Genomic DNA, 21,139 nt, shown 5'->3' with positions numbered 1-21,139 from the left:
AGGCAGTCAGTCCGCCTTAACCAACCTACATCCTATCTTTGTCCCGCCCCCCCCCCTGACATCAGTCCGAAGAAGGGTCTCGACCCGAAACGTCACCCATTCCTTTTCTCCCGAGATGCTGCCTGACCCGCTGAGTTACTTCAGCATTTTGTGTCTACCTTCGATTTAAACCAGTATCTGCAGTTTTTTTTCCTACTTACCTTATTTCTTACGTGTCCTATTATTATGGTCATGATTTCTGTGCTCTCTAGTATGAAGACAGATTCAAAATGAATTTTAAACATCGCTTTTAATTTTAAAAATGGGGGACGGAGTAGGAAGATAATTTTTTCTCTGTATCCTCATCATCCTGCTTATTTTTCCTCCTCATTCCATTCATCTTCCACCCCTCCCTATACTTGCCAGTTTTTTTGCCCCACCTCTACCTCTTTTTACTAGCTTTATCCTCTCCATCAGACTGAAAAAGAGTCCCAAACTGAAATGTCAGTATCCATACCCTTTACAGATGCTGCTCGACCATCGTTCTTTGATTCCAAAAGAACTGTGGGATGCAGAGCACCTTCATTTCCTTGTCTCTTCTTAAGATTGCCCCATTGTTAATGCCATCATAAGAGACCAACATTTACTTTTGCTGCTCTCCTTTTATTACTTTTAGAAGGTCTCTTTTTAGAACAGTCTCTTTTTATGTTTCATGCTGGTATTCTATTTTTCTCATATTCTATTTTTCCCTAACTGCCAAATAATTAGTTAGCTGTTACTGGTCTCTAACCATTCTTCCTACCCTCAAGCCTACTGTTATTCTTTGCAACTTTCTATCAGAGACATTTCCTTTGTTCTACACATCCTTCCTCCACTTCTCTCCTTCTCTACCTCGTTCCCAGTTCCAGTGAATGGTTGCAGACCCAAAACATTGACTGCCAGATCTGCAGTGTTTATTCAGTTATTTTAAGGACCCCTGCATTGACATTTAGGGACACACATTCTTGATTTCCCAAGCTCACCACAACAGCCCCATTTCCTTCACAAAATGCAGCTCCATATCAAAGTCCATACTTATGTAAAGTGCATTTATATGTTGGCAAACAGTGTTAATTCAACCATATAGACAGTAATTTACCAACTAAAGAACAATAATAAACAATCTGATCATTTTAGATGACTCAGCAAGTTTGAGTTTCAAAATTTTAAAGAGATGCCCAAATGAAGGAGGGAAACGTTGAGTGCCTTCCTGAACTATCTACAATTTTTGTCCATTGCCAGCCCCACCCCCTCATCCCCCCCACTAATACAATGTGAAAAGTACTATTTCTAAAAGAGATGGGTTTCAAGAAAGGTGGATGAATATAAAAGATATACAAAATATAAAACAATAAAATAAAATTTACATTTTTACAATTTAAATCATTTGCTTATTTTCCCGTCTTATGCACGCAGGTTGCTTTATCGATCTATTGATTCTCATACAGAGGACACTGGTCCAATTTACAACTACAGAGTGGAGATATCCATCTTTTACATCATCTACATCATCGTTATTGCCTTCTTCATGATGAACATCTTCGTAGGTTTCGTCATTGTCACATTTCAGGAACAGGGGGAACAAGAATACAAAAACTGTGAGCTGGACAAAAATCAGGTGAACTTAAATATATAAATAGAAGTTGGTACCATAAATTCCTTCTGAAGTGAACTCCGAATCCTGTTTAGTAAAAAAAACTTTGTTGGTTACACTTTTATTGGAGACAGTTAGCTGGACTGAAATTAATGCATCCAACCGAGATAATGATCAATCATTTTATACCATTCAAAATATAAAAGTGTGATTACTACCCGCGACAAACATTATGACCCACAGTAAATTACCCATTAACTAAATCCTTCACTTCTGTTAAATTAGTTTTGCCGAAAATGGACCAACAGTTCATACTGTATGGGCTGAGTGGTTACAAGCAGGTAAAATGCTTTTGGCAAAGATCTGATTGATGTATAAATGAGCAATTAAATTCAATGTAGATAAGCACAAGGTATCACAGATTGCTACTTAGATTTTAAAAAAGCCAAATACTTCAGAGAAACTCAGAATCTAAATAGGGTTGAGGAAAGATTTCTTGGATACATTTTCATAAATCGCTGAAACAAAATCCAAGTTAGAAAGGCATAAATATATATGCAAATCTTCAGGTTTCTGTTCTAGAGGAATCAAATTTAAAAAACAGAAATAGTGTGAAGAAATTATTTCTGATTGGTGTATAAGATTGCCCAGCTCTTGAGTATCTTGCCATATATTAAGTTCCATCAATGTCAACAAAAGTGACTTGTCAGACTGGCAATATGCCATGCTTGTTTTGTGCACCTGAAAAAAAATTCTACCTGATTAAAATAAAACTAGATTGAAGTTTGACTAGATCACATTTAAGTATGGTGCAAAATTCTGGTCTCTATTTTGACAGGGGTACAGAAATAATGGGAAATTTCCAATAAATATTTTCAAGAATTATACAAAATCTGGGGTTGTTACTATCAGCATCGACTGAACAAGTTGAGGATATTTTCAGTAGAAAAAACATTTTTTTTTAGATACGTGCTACGCTCAAATATAAAATAAATTAAAAAATATTGAAGACTTTTGATGCAGTATACTAAGATACAAAGGTGCATTACAAATTCACTCCAAACACAATATTTTTCAGAATGGCAAGAGTGACTTTATCAAAAACCAAAGCAGCAAATGTGATTGGGTACAATGTTCACATGCAGTCCACTTCCACTGACGTACACACACAAAGGTCTCTGGGGATATCCGTGAAATGACTATAAAGAAACATCACGGCTGAGAAATTGGAGACATTTATCTATTTTTATAGCTTTATTTTCCATAACTCTTCACACCATCTCTATTCAACCCTTCTCTGTAGGCATCCATAACTCCTCAGTTCATATTTACTTACTCCTTCCTGAACCTCTGTCCAGCTAAGCACTGTTGATTATCTCCTTAGCTCCACCAAAATTCTCTCTCCCCATTTACCATGATCCTTTCACCATTTCACCCAACCTCCTAATTCTATCTACTAAACACACCCTCACAACTTCAATCTACTGTCAACTCTTTCATCAACTACCACCAGATGCAACGGGAATGGAAGATCATGGGAAAAGTCTTTATTACACACTTTATATTTTAATGCCTATTCAGCCAGACGTCATGTTTTGTACTTTATACAGTCGAATATCGAACCATCGTGATATCATACAAAACTACCAAGGGTCCTCCATACAGTAACTTGTATTGAAGAATTTCTACGTTGTCATCTCGAATAGTGGCTGGCCAAAATTTGGGATCATAGATATTAAGTAGTCAACCCTAACTACAAAAATAGAGTAGCTGAAGGGAATAGCAGGGATAATTTTAAGAGAAAGATAGGTCAGTATGAAGGAGAAAGCTAATAGAGGATATGCAGATAGATTTCTATTGAGTAATTTCTGGACAAGGATAGCTTCATATGTGCAATAAATCTTTGTAGTTCTTTGAAGCAAATTTTTTTTGAACATGACTTGAAACATGGCACATGGATTTCAAAGCTGTACCACATTTTGAGTTTTAATTGTTGATGAAGCTTTTGGCTTGTTTTGATGTCAGGTGAAATGCATATTGGGTAGATTTAGGGCGGCAAGGTGGCGCAGCGCCAGAGACCTGGGTTCGACCCCAACTGTCTGTACGGAGTTTGTACCTTCTCCCCGTGACCGAGTGGGTTTACTCCGAGATCTTCGATTTCCTCCCACACTCCAAAGACGTACAGGATTTTAGGTTAATCAGCTTGGTATAAATGTAAATTGTCCCTAGCGTGTGTAGAATAGCGTTAATGTGCGGGGATTGCTGGTGGGTGCAGACTCGATGGGCCGAAGGGCCTGTTTCTGTGCTGTATCTCTAAACTAAACTAAAAGATGGAGTGGAAAATAAAGTATTTAAAATAAAGATTGGTGATGCCTCAATAATGTTGCATAAAACACGATTAATGATGCGGAAATTGTATGTAAATATCTTTCACAATAAAACAAGGTTGATTTTAATAAAATATTTAAAGAAAGCTAGTTTTTTTGTGGAACATGATTTTTATAGCAAAGTAAAATTATGCTTTTTCTATCATTTACAGCGACAGTGTGTGGAATATGCGCTCAAGGCTCGGCCTTTACGTCGTTATATTCCAAAGAATCCTTATCAATACAAAGTATGGTATGTGGTTAATTCCACATACTTCGAATACCTGATGTTTGTTCTCATCCTGCTGAACACTATCTGCTTGGCTATGCAGGTAGGGGAAAGAATATATACAAATTCATTTGCCTTTGTGCAAATAGTATTTTGCTGTGTTTTCAGTGTGCTTTCTGGATCCACAGATTCAGAGTTTGAGCTACATACTGGAATTTTACCAGTTGATTCTTTTTTCATTTTGTGTTGTACCCAGACAAAGTTCTACACTCGGATGCTGATGGCTTGTCTCTACCTATTATATAATGAAATCCGTGTTTCCAGATTTAAGGATAGGTTTAATTTTTTTTTAGCAGTGAAATTGGTATTTCTCTACCCTTTTGTCTTGAAATTGGGTTGCTTCTTCGAACCTTCTCAGACTTCTTTCCATTCTAACTAAGGGTGTTGAGATTTGAACAACGTAAATAACAAGAAAACTTTAGTTCTGGCAGAGTGGTCAGTAACAACTGGACAAAATGTTTAAAACCAGGAGAGCAATCAGGAAGCACTTTTGATCAGAAAAGGCAGAACAAATTTGCAATTTCCCCTCCTGAAATATCATGAGTCATGGAATAATTGAAATTTTTTAAATATGAGATCTGTGGATTTTGTTTGATGTAGCAGCAGAAATATGAAGCTAATGTAGATAATGGAGTTAAGGTTCATAATTTTGCTCATGTGATTTAGATTAAGAGATTGAATGGTGTCCATCTGTTCTGTGTTTACTAATTAAAGAGAGCACCTCTGTGTCAAGTGTATATTTTTAACACTATCAGTCCTTGAGGAACAAGTGATGTTATGCAACAAACTAGTGGAGGGATGAGCAAATATTGTCTGTATGAGATTCAAAAGGCATTTGGCAAAGTCCCATATATAAGGCTGGTTGGTTGGAATAAAATATGGATAACAAGTTGACTTAAAGATAAAAGGCAAAAAATCATGGTAAATGATGGGGGTTTTTTTCAGATTAGATATTAAGAATTATGTTATGCAGAGGTCAGCCATAGGTCTTGGTCTACCTTTTTAAGGCACTTTTAATATTAATTCATTTGAATACTAACTTACATATTTATTTTGTTTGATGGTTGCGTAACTCTTAAGGCAAAAGCTGATCTAAACTAACTGATCTAAGTGTAGGATATTCCCTTTTTCACATAATAATGCATATTTAAGAACCAAAAGGAGCAAAACTCTAGGTTGCAAAGTAAATCTAATTATTTTTAAGTGTAACTACAATGATAATATTATGTAATTTCATGGATTGTTATCTAATTCTTTGTTTTCATTTTTGGTGCAGCATCACGGCCAGTCGCTGAATTTTAGTCACGCCATGGATGTCCTTAATATGCTGTTCACTGGACTCTTCACGGTTGAAATGATTTTGAAGTTAATCGCTTTCAAGCCCAGAGTATGTATTTCATGCAGAAATAATTCACAAAGTTACATACTATCTTTCTTAACTAATCCATTGATTAATCTTTAATCATTATAGAGTTTGCTGTGGAAACGAATGCACTTTTAAAACACCATCGGACGGATTGTGCATAATTACTAAGCTTCGTCCTTTCTTAATGTTCTGCTGTTCAGTGACAAGATTGCAATGATCTGATTCAATACCCTGTATCCCAAAGGTTTCCACATTCAGAGTTTGTACATTAGTGCCATTGGACTAAACTAAATAATTTGGTTTTACCAATGATTTCTAAAATGAACAAAATTCTCACATATTAATTCTTTCATCCAGTCCAAATTACAGAAAGGATGTTAGGCCCTAAACAGCTACCCAGCAGGATTAATACACTTGTGAGCGCTAGATACCGCTACATTTGTGTTGTGAGAAATAAACTCACTTTTTGTCACATATAATCATGGACCTCTATTAATTAAATTACTGCCCCTTCATTTTAATTTGGTGCAGGAAACAGCCAAATAATAGCTTAGGCTATTCATTCAAATCATTCATTAGCAAATCATTCAAAAATTGAGCACGCAAAGTCTAGGGGACTGATTTGTGGGCTTTGTTTGCCTATACAGGGGTAATCCATTAATCTGTCTTTTGAAATCAGTAAGAATGGTGGACACCCAGTGGGTTGTGCAGTATGGGCAGCTTGTCAAATTCTATATCCTAATCATTCAACCAAGTGATATTGTCATAGTTTTTCCATTTTCTTCCTGTAATTTGTCAAGGCAGGCAAACTAAGGAGGTTGAGGCAGGCTCAGGTAAAGATGCCAACAATTATTCTGTACCCACAACTGTTTTGATACCTGTTGTGGACCCACCCTATCCTTATCCACAACTATTTAAAAATTAATACAACTATGGTCGCTGGTCCCAGAAGTATGGCCCTCTGACGTTTCAGCACTTGCCCTTTCCAATTTCCTAAGAGTAGGTCAATTGTTTTAGATAATTTCATGCAAGGTAAAAATAAAGTCTGACTTAATAAATAAGACAGACTTTTCCAATGAATAAATAAGATTGTTTAGTTATGGGGACAGCTATCTTGGTACCATCACAGCTACCTCACACCACTAGTGACCTGGGTTAAAACCTGACCTCTAGTGCTGCCTGGAGTTTGTACATTCTTGTGACTGTTTGATGATTGGCTCAGTGGGTCAAAGGGCCTGTCTTCCTGCTGGATAATTCTCGGCCTGTCAGTAACCTCTGTAGCCTACAATGCAATTCCCAGGAAAAAAGCTCCTGAAATAGCAAATTGATGTCCTATATAAATTATAGGATGCCAGGTGTCAGGTAGAAAATGGCAAAGCATGAGCTGTGTAACTTCTATATAGTTGCAACAGATGTTGTAATAGAAGCGATAGAAAATACAGATTTTCAAAATAAGCTCTTAAAGTTATGTTTTTATACTATCTAATTTGCATTTCCAGTTTGAAGCTTTGTGGAGATTAGATACATATTCACAAAGAAGGAAACCATCTACAAATTGCTATTTTTGTTTATCTTCTTTGCAGAGTTTGTGAACCAATGCTTATTAACCCTTCCAATAGCATTTACTATGTAATATGCAAGATTCAGGGTCAGGAAAATGTAACTCACGTGCAAAGTAGGATTTTATGAACAGGTAAATAATTGTGTGCTTCATCTTCATTCATGAGTTACTGGAAATGCAGAACAAAACTATAATTTTATGCTTAGGTGGTTGAGTCAGACTGTTTACAGCAATACTAAAGTATATTTTGGTCAGGAAGGAGTATTTTGTTGTTAAAGTAGTTTGTTGTTTCTACATTTAAGTGAATAGGTAAATAATCATGGATTAATTATTCCATTATAAAGCTACTATAGAATAATACCTATAATTCTATTTTATATATTTGAGTTGTACAGTTGTGAGAGAAATATCTCTTCATTTTTGAGGATTAAGTTATTCTATGGTCTGTGGTCTGTTCTAGTTGGCCATGGTTGCACACTGAAGACTTTCTAATATTAATTTGTCCATTCGCCTTAGTTTGCACTGGATTCATCACAAGATGTTTGTTTAAGATTTCTTGTATCTTCTGTTTAGTTTTAGTTCATTGGAGTTGAGGTTGCACGAGTGAAGGCTTTACATGACTCTTGAAAGGCTAGTGCATCTTTGATCAGAGATGAGTTGTATTATGAGGGCCACTTGAGAGCCAGTTGGTTCTATTATTTTTCTGGGCTCATGTAGGGCTGCTGCTTCATGCTGAATGGATGGAGAGGCAATGTACAACAACATGGGAACCTATGATCTAGAGGCTGTGTTCAGGAATCCAATAATTCACCAATGTGAATTTCCATCAGGTGATTGTAAATCAAGTGTGACTTCATAAAGTTCAAACTGCACTCCTAAGCATATTATTCTTATTGCGCATGTTTTATTCTCAAATTAGATTTTGATTTATTATTGTCACTTGTACCAGTCACTGTACAGAGAAAAGTTTTGTTTTGCATGCTATCCAATCAGATCAGATAATACCATGCTTAAGTAGAATCAAGTCAAACTCAAGTACAATAGGTAGAGCAAAAGGGAAGATACAGATTGCAGAATATAGTCTTCAGCATTCGAGTTCCATAGACAAAATCCAATGTCCACAATGGGGTAGAGGTGAATTGAACAGTCCCCAAGCTCAGGGGAGGACTATTCAGAAGCCTGATAACAGAGGAGAAGAAGTTGTTTCTGAGACTGGGGGTGCACACTTTCTGTACCTTCTACTGGACGGGAGCAGGAAGAAGAAGGAATGACCGTGGTGGGACAAATCTTTGATTATGTTGGTTGCTTTTCCGAGGCAGCATGAATAATAGATGGAATCAATGTTGGGAAGTCTGGTCTGTGTGATGGATCGAGCTACATCTACAACTCTCTGCAATTGCTTGCAGTCTTGGGCAGAATTGTTCCCAAACCACGTCTTACAGACAACCTGTATATCAGGATTGCAGCTAACTTGCTAGTGGGTGAAATACTCACTTCATTTCTAGCACTGCAAATATTTAAAATATCAACCATTAAAGTATAAACAACAATGCAATTCTAACAGAGTTTAATCATCCTGGAGTTTAATCATTTAATCATCCTTTCTGTATGATTAGTTTATTAGTTGATAATTTGTGGATGAGACTCAGTATCAGAGAGTCACTTTATAATTATGGCAAGTATACTTAAAGAAAAGTAAAATAATAGGATTCATGAATTGGAAAATTCTAGGTGGAAAATTCAAGAGAGAGCTAGATAGAGCTCTTAAGGATAGCGGAGTCAGGGGGTATGGGGAGAAAGCAGGAACGGGGTACTGATTGAGAATGATCAGCAATGATCACATTGAATGGCGGTGCTGGCTCGAGGGGCCGAATGGCCTACTCCTGCACCTATTGTCTATTGTAATGATAAAATTAATTGGATTGCTGTTATCGATGTTATGAAGATGTAGTCTCGCCCCTAATTAATCAATAGTAATCAATAAGTTTGTTAAAGGATGGTCCCTTGGTAAAGGAATTCTTTCCTATTGAAAGAGGTTTTCAACACCATGAATTGGTTTCACATCAGTCTTGGAAGAAAGGATTACTAAGGAGGAGAAAAACCTCTGTTTCATTGCTTGACAAACACCACCTCTTGTTTCAATAAAACAGTTTTTTAGCAGATGAGGCATAATTGTAAATAACATGTGTGATTGTAATAATCAAATGATATTTAACTATTCAATTTCCTTTCCACATTGTATTGTTATTATAAGGGCAATTGAGGGATTTGCTGCCATCATGATCACAAAAAATAAAATGATCTGTTTTATCAGTCAAGCACTATTTTTGTCTTTGAACTTCGGGTGATACTCGTAAGATGAGCCTGGGCAAAACACCTTTTAGTTCTCCTTACTCTCCCTAATCTCCCTGGAAACCAGGGCAAGCAATTAAGAAAAAAAGGATTGAAAGCAGATAAGCTCTTCCATTTACTTTGGGAACAGTTTATTGAATCAGTTCATTTTTAGTACTTGACCACAGCTTTTTCTTTTCTGTTTTACCTGTTGGTAAGAATCATACAAAGCTGGTGAATGAGTTTGCTTCATTTGCTTTCCTTAATCCAGTGAAATGCAGTTTGTGTACTTGAATACTTGTACTGTTTAAACATTTCATCAGCACAAGCCTTAATAAAGATTTACAATTATTTATTTAACAAAATAATGTGCGGGTTTTAACATTGGCTGTACGGATGGCATAATCTATCTCTCCATTTATATTACTGATTTTTTGGTTTATTTATATTGAAAACGGGACTGTCTTTGGTTTCTTTTTTTAAAAAGATATCACAACTTTATTTGTCATAAATGGAAAACATCACAATCTTGATTAATATAGGTAAAAAAATAATAGTGTAACATATGTCTGTATGAAACTATAATTTTCCTTTCCTAGGAAGTTATGAGTCTTTGGCACCTCCAAGTCTTTCTCTTTTTACCCCTCTCCTGAAGGCACTGATGTTTTCTAAGGACAGTCATCCAATAGGCCATTCTTCTTGTGAGCCAAGCCGGTGAATATTGGCAGCTTAATGAACCATGCAGTCTGAGCCCAATCCTACCCTTAACCTGCTCGCTGCATACACAAACCTTGCAGCTGGCACTGCTGGATGACAATCAGGAGCAGGAATTCTAGCTAATATTTCTCTTTTTTGCCTTAGAGCAACGGGAAGCAATTGTGTCACTCCGTCTATTGGACGATAACTAAAACCATCCCTGTAGATCCTATCTTTCATCAAAATAGAGCCATTTTTATGAGCCAAAGGAAATCCCAAAATGGTTTCCTAATCATTATAAATAGTGTGATACAAACTAATAAATAGAGACATTGAAGTTATAAATATCTAAATTAACATTAATTTGATGCAGTCTAATTATTTCCAAACAGAAACAAGTTTATAAGAAGAATTCTTTATAAGAATACTTGGGGAGAAATATGGCATTCGTGATCAATGTCAATCCCCATCTTTCAATAACAACACATTAAGTTCCCAAGCAATGATGGACTACAAAGGAAAATAGGTCACCTTGTGATATTCAACCAAATTTTGCAGTACTTTCAAGCATGTTCAACTGACCGAATTAAATATGTAGTGGAGCTGGAAGCAATTTAAAGCAAATATGCCACATTTTTGTGCATAAAAATTATTTTCTAACCAGGTTGGAAGATATTCTTCTTCTCATGTCATCAGAGATAGGGCACTAATATTGCTATAAATATCCACTGATCATCAAAATTAATTAGATTCTTGCAGAGTACTAAAGATTGTACAATTTTGATATATTAATGAAAATATTCAGGGGTAAGAAGTGCAGTCTAAACCCAGATTCAAGTTTAGGATGCTCCAACATTCTGTATTGAAGAACATCTTTGCCTCACAAAGATCTTTCCTTTGAGAGGTAAATTATTTTATCCCCCATAATTAACTAGGAAGTATAGACGTGTAGAAATGTTATTTGTAGATCATAGTGTAAATTAAGTCCTAGAGTATTCAAGCACATCACTTTTTTTTGTAATAAATCAGCAATGGACAATTTTAAAAACTCAGGTGTCTTGTTTTCTGATTTGTGAGGATCATATGCCCCACATGGTACAAGTCTAAAAGTGATGCAGGAACAGTAAAGTCTGGGGATGTAAGTACAGCAATCTTTGAAGATGACTGGACATTTTTAGACTGTTTTTTAATGATAATTAAGATCCCTGGTTTTATTAATAGAGTAAGAGTGAAAAGTAAATGCTATTTTTTTAATAAACTAGTTGCAGTCTAACTAGTGGAAAAAGATACCCTTGATCTAAGATCTATTTTAATCTAACAATGTCAATTCCTGTAATACTTTGAAAATACCCCCGCCCCAGATTTTAAGAGGCATTTGTTTAAATTTTGTTAAGTGATATTCCATTCAGATCATCCTAAAGTTTAGTTGGATTACCAAAATTAATAAAATGAGATATGTGTCGACAAATAGTAAGAGAATAGTTACCAACAACTTCATACTATTGCCATTGCAGGTCTTTGTCTTGAAGAAATTCACTTCTCATTAATGTTCTATAAATATTTCCCTCTCTGGCTGTGCTTTGCCTGAGAATGCTGTTTTTAACATTACCCACGCCCTGGTCCCCAAACTATTTATGTTTTAGCTTCATGATTAAAGTTAATAGCTTCTCAACGGATTGGCTGGGAGTCATGCATACTAATGATACGTATGAAATTGGCATTCTCATGAATTTTTGATTCAAAAGAATCTGTAAGTAACCTCACTAAATCTATAAAATTCAATATTGTTAAATGATAGAAAATCTTATAACTGTGAAGCATACTTTGTACTAATTATTGTGAATAACTGAATGTTGTATTTTATTTTCAAATCAGGACACAAAAGACTAACTGTTAAAAGCCTACAACATAGTTTAAATACACCAACTATACTTCCAGAAGGGCTGCATCTTAACAACTACAATTGAATCATTAAATTAAAATGCATTGTTTTCAGACAGCAAATGCTGCTTTAAAGTATTTCCGGTAACACTGCAATAAGGTACTATGAATTTCCAGTGACAGCAGCGAAGCTGCAGAAGAACTAATCAGAGGTCTGGAAGTCCCTTTTGGGAAGAAAATTCATGAAAAGTTTCAGCCTCTCCTTAAAGCAGACTAGATAAAAGTCTGTACCAAATTGCCTGTCTTCTCGGTGATAAAATCTAAAGAAACCAGAAGAGAAAATAGATCCTTTTTGTAAAAGAAAACTATAGTTCAACTACTCCTGGTTTAATGTGAAAAAGTTGATTTGCGTCCGGATAGGTACTACAAATGGTGTAAAACTGTGTTGTTGAGCTGACTTGAGGTTATCGAATGTGAAAATATTTGCCATATATAATCTTGTCTAAGATGAACTTCTAACCTGCCTTTCACCCCCACCCCCCAACCCCCACCTGCATTGTGTAGGGTTACTTTAGTGATCCCTGGAATGTTTTTGACTTCCTCATCGTAATTGGCAGCATTATAGACGTCATTCTGAGTGAGATCAATGTGAGTATATATGACACCATTCCAAATCACTCCTGTGTGTTTTTCTTTGTTTCTTAACCAATTTCACTTTATCAATTATTTCAATCTGCAAGTTTCAAGACACAAGAACCTTGACGGAACTGGCAAGCCTACAGAGTTAGGAAATCATCGCAGGTCAAATCATAACAGAGGCATTTGTGAAAACATATCAGTTTAGTGCTATAAGGAAATGGTTTAACATGGCCCAACTGGCCCTTTCTGAAGTTCTGAATATCTAGGTAACAAAGAGTTCAGAGGCAACTCTTCATAGATAATCTTATCCGTATGAGTAAATTCTGTGCACATGTAACCTCTTTCTCTTATTTTCTCTTCCCTTTTTTATTTTTTTATTCCCTTCTTTTCCATTTTCTTTCTCTTTTTCACATGCAGCACTATTTTTGTGATGCATGGAACACATTTGACGCCTTAATTGTTGTGGGTAGCGTTGTTGATATAGCAATCACAGAGGTGAACGTAAGTAACCATCTCAATGAACATGCCTGCTCCACTCCTGTTTTTTTTTTCAATTACGATTTTATGTTTGTAATGTCATCCTCCTTCCGACCCCCAAGCCTGGCATGACTTAAACTGTATAGCAAGTTGAGAGTGCAGCATAATGTCTACAGTGATTTTAGTTTTCAATTACTCTGACCTCTGGATTTAAAAACTGTCCACAAAGTGAAACCAAAAATTTCCCTAATTAGACTGGTGAATGAAATGTGCATTTTCCAATCGGGTTTAGCAAAACAACTATAAATAAAAAAGATCTCCATAAGTATTGTTATCAATAGGTTGGCATGTGTGAAAAGAAAAACTTCAAATCAATCATTTACAATACTATTGAACTTTGTGAACTACTGATTTATTTGCTCTCGTGGAAAGGCACAATGGAATAAAAGGCATCTTACACAGGAAGAGCAGAAAATTTCAGTTTTAGATAACAGTTGCCTATTTACCAGAGGACTCTGTACATGTCTGGAAACAAATTATTAATTCTTAACTTGAAGAAGTTGAAATCCATTTGAAAATCTGGAAATAAAACCCAAAGAAGCATGTACAACAAAAATAAAACAAAAGTATCATTGAATCAAATGCTGATTTCTTCAAAAACATCAAAAATTATGTTCTGTTGCTAATATATGAAGTAATTGTACTTCATCTCCCAAGTTCCTATGATACTTGCCCACTTTGCGATACAATGAGAGACAAACACCAATCACTTGTGAAAAGTGATAGTGGGTAGTCTTTGTTTACCAGGGAGCAGATCACATTATTATTGTAGAACCTGCCTAACTTTGGCCTAAGTAAATCTACAAAAGGCTTCTATTATTTACCAAATTACTGCTCAAACAACAAAGCTGAAAAATAAAATTACTAATAATTAAACATTTTTGTTAACCAAAATTGATTTGAATAGAATTACATAATCACTAAGTATTTCTGAGCAAATATATTTCACGTTTATTGTTTAAATAGGTTAAAACAATTTTGTGACCTGGCTTATTGTTTACGATAATAAATCTCAATTCAAGCTTCATTTCAATGTTGACAATTTTGGTCACGGTGAAATACTTTTATAATTAAATCTTATCAATAAGAAGCAGTCTGATTAATAGTAACAGTACTTCTGAAAGATTAATAATTACATCTCATTGCAACTGGAACTTCAGTGTAATTAAAACTTAAAATAAAAAAGCTGTGTCATAAGATAGTGTGCATTTGAATACCTGCTATACAGTCTACAACTGAACTATGCGTTACCTCTCTATCACAAAGCATGATTTGGATTTTCTTGATGTGAGTAACTATAATACACTTATCTGTCAGAAGTCTTTGGCCAAGGTATCAGTACTCCTAGCAATAATGTCTATGAAACCAGATCCCTGCAATAGTGTGCAGCTGCTTCCAGCAGAAGTCCATCATTTATTGAACAGGAGTGCACATACAATATAAATATATATTTTTAAATTGTTTCATAATTGATTGAAGAGATTAAATTGATACAATAGTTCATTCAATGATTGTTCACCTTAGCACATTACATGAGCTGAAGCATCTGTATTTGCCTGCCTATCTATTATTTATATCCAGAATTAAATATATAGCCAAACATAATAGGCAATAATTGTACACTTCTTTATCTGCAAATTTGATATTGTAGTTTTGATAGAGACGAAGTCTCTTTAATTCATAGCATTGTATTATGTAGGATTAATTTGAATAATGTGCTACAACATTTTTATTTGGTTAGAAAATATGGTATACTATACATGGATGACCTTGGCTAAATTTTAAATAGTGTGCATTGATGAGTTTGGAGATGTTTGGATTGATGATCTTAAATTGCATTGAAAATGACAGAAAATTAAGATTGAGCTCCAAATTCAAACCTTTGTATTTAACCTTATCATGTAATGTGCATGCTACAACTAAACAGAAGATGAGTTGTCATTTAATTTGTTCATCAGTAAATTAGTGAATTGGTATCATGGATTTGCAAGTTTAACCATAGATACACTTGTTTGAGATATCCTGGAACTCCTTGATGAACGCAAAGTGAGAACACTGGGTCAGTGCAAGGAAGTGACAATTTGACAAACAAATCCATCATTAAGTGCTGCCAATTCACTGCGATTTTCTTGACCTTTTTGTGACAGGCTTTGTTCATAAAAATCATGGCTAGATCTTTATCACCATTACAGTTAAATTGTTAACATTTAAGATTATTTTATGTGACGGGCACATTGGAGCTCTGAACTATCATATCAGCATGGGCATATTAGAAACATAGAAACAGAAAATAGGTGCAGGAGAAGGCCATTCGGCCCTTCGAGCCAGCACCGCCATTCATTGTGATCATGGCTGATCATCCACAATCAGTAACTTGTGCCTGCCTTCTCCCCATATACCTTGATTCCGCTAGCCCCTAGAGCTCTATCTAACTCTCTCTTAAATCCATCCAGTGCTTTGGCCTCCACTGCCCTCTGTGGCAGAGAATTCCACAAATTCACAACTCTCTGGGTGAAAAAGTTCCTTCTCACCTCAGTTTTAAGTGGCCTCCCCTTTTTTCTAAGACTGTGGCCCCTGGTTCAGGACTCCCCCAACATTGAGAAAAATTTTCCTGCATCGAGCTTGCCAGTTCTTTTATAATTTTATATGCCTCTATAAGATCCTCTGTCGTCCTTCTAAACTCCAGTGAATACAAGCCTAGTCTTTTCAATCTTTCCTCGTATGACATTCCTGCCATCCCAGGGATCAATCTCGTGAGCCTATGCTGCACTGCCCCAATGGGAGGATGTCCTTCCTCAAATTAGGAGACCAAAACTGTACACAATACTCCAGATGTGGTCTTACAACCAGATGTGGTTATACAACTGCAGAAGAACCTCTTTACTCCTATACTGAAATCCTCTCATTATGAAGGCCAACATGCCATTAGCTTTCTTCACTGCCTGCTGTACCTGCACGCCAACTTTCAGTGACTGGTGTACAAGGGCACCCAGGTCTCGCTGCACTTCCTCCTTACCTAACCTGACACCATTGAGATAATAATCTGCCTCCTTTTTACCGCCAAAGTGGATAACCTCACATTTATCTATATTATACTGCATCTGCCATGCATCTGCCCATTCATTTAACCTGTTCAGGTCACCCTGCAACCTCCTAACATCCTCTTCACAGTTCACACTGCCACCCAACTTTGTGTCATCTGCAAACTTGCTCGTGTTACTTCTAATTCCATCATCCAAATCATTAATATATATGGTAAACAGTTGCGGCCCCAACACCGAGCCTTGCGGCACTCCACTCGCTACTGCCTGCCATTGATTCAATTATGTGTGAAAACGTTTTTCCTCATCTCAGTTCTAAATGGCCTACCCCTTATTCTTAAACTGTGGCCCCTGGTTCTGGACGCCTCCAAAATCGGGAACATGTTTCCTGCATCTAGCATGTCCAATCCCTTAATAATTTTATATGTTTCTATAAGATCCCCTCTCATCCTTCTAAATTCCAGTGAATACAAGCCCAGTCGCTCCATTCTTTCATCATATGACAGTTCTGCCATCCCGGGAATTAACCTCCTTAACCTATGCCTTGAGGAGAGTCCTTTGTGCATTTGACGAGGTGTTGAATGTCCTAAAACATATGAAGGTAGATAAATCTCTGGGGCCTTATTAGATATATCCAAGGATTCTTTGGGAAGCTAGAGTTATAATTGACATATCTGAATTAATGTCAGTCATGGATGAGGTTCCAGAAGACAGGAGGGTGGCTAATGTTTTGCATCTATTTACAAATGTCTTCAAAGAAAAACTTGAGAACTATAGGTCAGTAAATTTAACATCTGTGTAATAGCCACAAGATTGGTGAAGAATGCCATTTCATCCTTTCCATTTAAGTGTGTTCATTTAATTTTAGAAGCGTACAAAAACATGTGTAGAGATATTTGTGACAACCGTACGCATTATGCCAGAAACAGTAGGGGAACAGGATTACGTAATCTCTGTTTTGAAGAACTGGCTAATAATGTAGCAATTGCCAAGCCAACAGGAGAGTGTCATTGTCCACTCAGCTGTACCATTGTGTGTATTCAGGCAGTAACAGTGATCAGGGATTAGATAATAAACTCTCTGAATCTTATAAAAATGGTTATGCCTTCACCTTAACATTTCATGATTTCTAAACAATGCTTCAACGATTTCTTCTTTGTAGCCCCAATTAAAGCACTAGTATGATATTTGCATAAAAATCCTTTTGTGTTTCAACATTAAATGAATTAATATAGCACAGAAATAAATGATTACCAGCAGATATAATAAGAATCCCACTCCCAAAGGAGGTGAGGCACCCACCAAACCTCAGAATAATTCATTTAATTTCATTAAATCCTACAATATGTTTCAATGGACTTCTGCTTTTAGCTGCCACATTGTGCCTGTGGTGAAAACAGTTTTGTCAGTTTACATTTGAAAATCTTTACCAGCAAAGAATTAATGTGAGACAGGAATCTACAGAAAAATCTTGATTTAAACAAGTGGTTTTCTTTGATTACAGCAATTTATATGTTTATTAACAGCATTTGGATATTTTATATGCTTGCTCTATGGTTATTGATTGAGAAATGTACCTTTTTAAAACAATGCTTAACTATAACTGGAAACCTGGCATTCACATACAGTACACAATGAATGTAAATCATATGTACAGATATTTCATTTTGACTGTTCTCAAGTCAAGCCACTTAGTGCTAAATCAAGTTTTGTCTATCTCGTCAAGTAAATAAGATGACCATGTTTTTAGCATGATGTTAAATCATATGGACCCAACAGGAAATGTTTGTTCTGTCTGTGTTAACTTGGCATGAATGATATGATAACAAAAACATTAATGTACAATTAAGAATGTGGGCCCAAAATCTGCTGACGTACAGCTTCAATCTCAAAGGACAATCTTAGCAAGGAATAGAGAATAGTTCATAATTGGATATGTTTATTTCTTTGCCAAATTATACCAATTATATTATAATGAAATTATATTGATTACATTTTTTATAAACCGAGAAGTTTGTTTAAAGATGTAAAATAGTTGTCTCTGAAAATCAGTGAAATCACATATTAATGATCAATGCATTTGTAAATGTTAGAAAATATTTCTAGACAATTGCTACAGAAAAAGTGTCCTCAGGAGCTTCAAGGCCTTTCGTTGTAGTGATCAAATTGGTATTCAATTTTACTGAGTATTGGGAGAGTAGCACAAAATAATACGATAGTACCCAGTAACACTCATAACTATTACAAAATTTTAAAATAATTTTAAATTATGAATATGATGTAAAGGCTTCATTGTTTTATTTATTCCAAATGATCAGTTATAAAGAAATAAGCGTTTGATACCAAATATGGACTAGTATTCCCGAATAGGATTATTACCTGTTTGTTGTTGTTGTAATTCCTGAAAAATAATTTTTGGCAATTTAACAAATTCTTATTATAACAGTTTCCATTCAATTTAATATTGTGTCCACATTCTGATATTGACAAGATTATAGAGATTGAACTCATTTCTGCATTATTCTTTGCTAGATAATATCCCTTATTTGTTTATTACTATTTCCTCTGCTCCTTTCTATGTTTTTATATGTTAATATTAACACATTCATTACCATTCACTGTGGTATGAAATGAAATTAATCAATTCAGTAAAATGATTTTCCGTGTAGATTTGAATTAAGAACACTTTACTTAACATTTTGTTTTAGTATTATTTTCAATTTTATTTTTCACTGAGATTTCATTCATTTATGTGCTCCATGAAAACATATTTAAAATCATGTTAGATGGGTAAATATCCAATCTAACCATATTTTCCCAACAGTCTTAAGGATTCATTTTAAATCAGGCATTGAAATTTCCTTATCATTTGGAAGAAATGCTATATTTATTTTTAGAAACCATTTCATCACCCTTTTATTTTGCCGAACAGAAATGTTTACGATGGTGGGAAATGTTCAAGTTTAGAAATACAATGCAATATTTAAGAGTGGAATCACGCTACACTTCATGAGTAAACCATTAAATAATAATAAAGCACCAGCATATCCTCTTCACCATCTCATTCAAGTGTTGCTACACTACCTACTTCATTTTGTTCACAAAATGCTGGAGTAACTCAGCAGGTCAGGCAGCATCTCAGGAGAGAAGGAATGGGTGACGTTTCGGGTCGAGACCCTTGTTCAGACTGATGTCAGGGGGGAGGGACAAAGGAAGGATATAGGTGGAGACAGGAAGATAGAGGGAGATCTGGGAAGGAGTAGGGGAAGAGAGGGACAGAGGAACTATCTAAAGTTGGAGAAGTCGATGTTCATACCACTGGGCTGCAAGCTGCCCAGGCGAAATATGAGGTGCTGTTCCTCCAATTTCCGGTGGGCCTCACTATGGCACTGGAGGAGGCCCATGACAGAAAGGTCAGACTGGGAATGGGAGGGGGAGTTGAAGTGCTCGGCCACCAGGAGATCAGTTTGGCGAACGCGGACCGAGCGCAGGTGTTGAGCGAAGCGATCGCCGAGACTGCGCTTGGTTTCGCCGATGTAAATAAGTTGACATCTAGAGTAGCGGATGCAATAGATGAGGTTGAATCTAAGGGGAAAGTATATAATTATCCTTAACAGCAATGATGTACAGAGGGATCTAAGTCCATAGCTCTGTAAAAGTGACAACACGAGTAGATAGAGTGGTAAAGAAGGCATTATGGTATGCTTGCCTTCATTAGTCAGGGTACTGAGTATATGAATCAGGGAGTTACGATGCAGCTTTAAAGGAATTTGGTTAGGCCACATTTGGAGTATTGTGTGCAGCTCTGGTAGCATCATTACAGGAAGGATGTGGATGCTTTTGTCAGGGTGCAGAAGAGATTTACCAGAATGATGTAATAGGTAGTTTACAAGCTGTTAAATTCTCCAACTTTAGGTAACTTCTACAAACACCTCCCCCCCCCCCCCCCCCCCCCCCCCCCACTAAATGTCGATTACTAGTTCCACAGTTCACAATTATGTATCCCTCTTGGGTTCACACCTGTCTCTAGCCAAGAGTCAGTCTATCAGGGAACCTCCTTGCCTGAGGTTATCTGTTGCCAGCCCTGATTTGTCCTGTTTTCTCTTTGCTTCATATTCCCCCTACCCCCACTGTCCCTACTTCAATCAGTCTGAAGAAGGGTCCCAACCTGAAACGTCATCTATCTATTTTCACCAGAGATGCTGCTTGATCCACTGAATTACACCAGAATTTTGTGTCTATCGTTACCAGATTGTTGCCTGAATTAGAGGAATTAGCTATAAAGAGAAGTTGGACAGACTCAAATTGCTTATCTGGACATCAGAGGTTGAGCAGAGACCTGATAGAAGTATATAAAATGATGAGAGTCATAGATAGGGTAGACAGCCAAAACATTTTTCCCAGGGTGGAAATGTTAAAGACAAAGGCACAGCTTTAAAGTGAGAGGAGTAAGTTTAAGGAGATGCATGGCCCAAGCCTTTTACAGAGAGGATGGTGAGTGCTTGGAAAGTGCTACCAGTTGAGGAGGCAGATCTATAGTAGCATTTAAATGGCTTTTAGGTAAGCACATAGATATGCAGGGAATGGAGAGATATGGATCATGTGCAGGCAAATGAGATTTGTTCACATTAGTAACATGTTTTCTCAGAAATAGTATGCCAAAAGGCCAGTTCCTGTGCTGTACTGCATTATGTTCTATGATGTAAGCTGTCCAAAAGATCGGGTACCAAATAATTTCCATTCATTAGCATAAATATGAACTAAAATCAAAACATATCATCTAATACATGGACCTTAGCATGTAAAATGCTTTTTTGTAA

The 21,139-nt window shown here is 36.2% G+C and overlaps 1 protein-coding gene across 7 annotated transcripts in view; it reads left to right on the top strand.

The window, feature by feature from the left end:
- The window catches only part of LOC144603513 (voltage-dependent L-type calcium channel subunit alpha-1C-like), a 305,941-nt gene that overhangs the window by 204,436 nt on the left and 80,366 nt on the right, over positions 1 to 21,139 (top strand). For 4 of the 7 annotated variants that reach the window (XM_078416795.1, XM_078416797.1, XM_078416793.1 and 1 more), the window contains 4 exons: positions 1,435 to 1,636; positions 4,152 to 4,310; positions 5,544 to 5,654; positions 13,159 to 13,242. In XM_078416795.1, the coding sequence (XP_078272921.1) occupies positions 1,435 to 1,636; positions 4,152 to 4,310; positions 5,544 to 5,654; positions 13,159 to 13,242 (556 nt within the window). Of the gene's footprint in view, positions 1 to 1,434; positions 1,637 to 4,151; positions 4,311 to 5,543; positions 5,655 to 12,666; positions 12,751 to 13,158; positions 13,243 to 21,139 lie in introns of all 7 variants that reach the window. The other 3 variants (XM_078416796.1, XM_078416794.1, XM_078416799.1) reach the window with 2 other exon arrangements.

This window comes from Rhinoraja longicauda, chromosome 20 (assembly GCF_053455715.1).
Source record: "Rhinoraja longicauda isolate Sanriku21f chromosome 20, sRhiLon1.1, whole genome shotgun sequence".
Taxonomy (NCBI): Eukaryota; Metazoa; Chordata; class Chondrichthyes; order Rajiformes; family Arhynchobatidae; genus Rhinoraja; species Rhinoraja longicauda.
Note: the sequence above shows the minus strand (reverse complement) of the source record. Positions and strands in the feature narration are given on the sequence as shown.